Source organism: Rhagoletis pomonella, unplaced genomic scaffold (assembly GCF_013731165.1).
Source record: "Rhagoletis pomonella isolate Grant_MI unplaced genomic scaffold, Rhpom_1.0 Rhpom_scaffold_22810, whole genome shotgun sequence".
NCBI lineage: Eukaryota > Metazoa > Arthropoda > Insecta > Diptera > Tephritidae > Rhagoletis > Rhagoletis pomonella.
Genome location: NW_023481316.1, coordinates 1 through 2,000, shown reverse-complemented (window position 1 = coordinate 2,000; position 2,000 = coordinate 1). Strand labels below are relative to the sequence as shown.

The 2,000-nt window shown below is 36.9% G+C and overlaps 1 protein-coding gene across 1 annotated transcript; it reads right to left on the bottom strand.

Annotated features, from left to right (window-relative positions):
- Positions 1–304: 304 nt before the first annotated feature.
- On the bottom strand, positions 305–1,988 carry LOC118732582 (peroxisomal carnitine O-octanoyltransferase-like). Its single transcript, XM_036461710.1, has 4 exons — positions 1,648–1,988; positions 1,386–1,577; positions 1,196–1,326; positions 305–1,137 (listed from the first exon to the last, which is right to left on the bottom strand). Exons 2-4 carry the CDS (start codon positions 1,518–1,520, stop codon positions 618–620), a joined length of 786 nt encoding a protein of 261 aa, XP_036317603.1. The 5' UTR covers positions 1,521–1,577; positions 1,648–1,988; the 3' UTR covers positions 305–617.
- Between the last annotated feature and the right edge of the window lie 12 nt (positions 1,989–2,000).

Here is a 2,000-nt window from a genome sequence, read left to right as displayed (position 1 = left end):
GCAATATATTAATAAATATCAAGGTTCATAGAATAGAAGGTTACGACATGGTGCTGTCAAAAATTTGCTTTCCTCCAATGACGTAGTTGCGAAGTGAGTTCTGATTGGCTGAAATATTTTACAAAGAAGGAGAGTACACAAAACGCAGAAAATATAGCTGCCGTATAGCATATTTTAGGAATTCTAATCAAATGGGCATTTTTGATATAAAATCGTGGCTTATTATAACAAAATAAAATGTTATAACTTCACGTGAAACCGGATTAACATAATAATAGCGATAACTGAAATGTAAATCGAATGCAAATTGAAATTTGCTGGTGACTTTATTCTTGAAAGTGATCAGAAAGCATTCGCGCATTTTTAAATAAAAAGCGTTCAAACATTGGCGAAAATTCGCTACCGAAATTGCAATTCATCTTTAGACATACGGTAAAACCTAAATTACCTTTTTCAGTGTAATTTTTACAATCAAAAACAGCGCACTTAAATTTTTAATCATTTAAATAAACTCAAAGACGCAGAAAAAAGCACAAACTTCAACGCAAATTGTCTAAAATAGTATATTTTTATAAGATAATTTTTTAGGAATCTGGCAACTCCTAAAATTGAGCCATCTACGTCATCAAGATGGCGGCCATGGCTAATGTCGTAACCTTGTACTCTATGAACCTTGAATAAATATTTACAAAATAAGTAAAACAGGGGTATAAAACGTACTTGTCTGAGGTAATGGTGTAGAAAACACCATATCCATCTAAGGTCATTGGAGCCACAAATCCCACATTAGTGGAATATCCTAACGTACTTGTAGAAAGAATAAAGTTTCCTGCGCCTCCGCTTTTTATGTACAATGGATCCTCATAGAATTCTGGTATACCCCTTCCATTTTCGTAAGCTATACACCACAATCCAAATAAATGTCTGTCCACTCCATTTCCTTCGCGCGTTTCATTCATCATGTGATTGTGATGATTAACGGCATTTCGAAAGGCAGAACATATTTCTGAATTTGAAGATTTTGAATTGTTTGCAACTTGAATAAACTTATGTACTTCAGTGGTGCAAGAGCGTAAAGTTTCTGTACGACCGTTATAGTATTGACGCATAAGGGCTGTCTCATATGTAGAAGCAATCCTACGAAAATGATAAAATAGCCCTTGAATAAGCGTCAATAATTTAAATAACTACTTACTCGTTGTGCAGTTTTGCATATGCTAACTGCATGACAACTTGAATGAAAGAGTCGGGATGTATGTTCCACTTTTTTATAACCTCTTTTCCGTATCCGTTGAAGCAATCATGTGTAATGATAATGTCATTTCTCTGAAAGAGTTCAAGTGATAAGAACGAAATGTCTTAATGATTACATTTGTAATGATTACTCTTCGGTCACAGTCCACCATTGCTCGTTTAATTTCTACCCTCAGATTTTCATCCAATTCGAACTTTAATTCCTTCAGGGGAACGATCGCGATGACTTCCTGAGAATCCCAGTCTGGCTCGGGAACTTCATACATGCTAAGCTGCACAAAAAGTGCATAGCTCACACTAATGCTGCCATCATACGCCGAATGCTGTGAATGAACAAAAAAAAATACTTATAATTGAGTGACGTAGTTTAAAAAGCATAAAGTTTATTTTAACTTTTTAGTCCGCCAAAATTTTTTGTTCAATTTATGACGCCTTTTGGAGGGAACTTGAACCCAGGGTGTACGGCTATATGTACAGATGGTTCGAAGCTTAACAAAAGCGTGGGTAGCGGGATTTATTCTGATGAACTCGTGCTAAACCTCAGTTTTCGCTTACCGTACCATTGCTGCCTCTTTCAAGCAGAGCTCAACCCCATAATGGATGCGACTCGGTGGCTCATAACCTCCACCCTCCAGAACGGCCTACCGCTATCTGTTCTGACAGCCAGGCTGCTATCAAGTCTCTCGAATCAAACGGAATAACGTCCAAAGTAGCCATAGAATTAAGGAATACTCTCAACCTGCTGG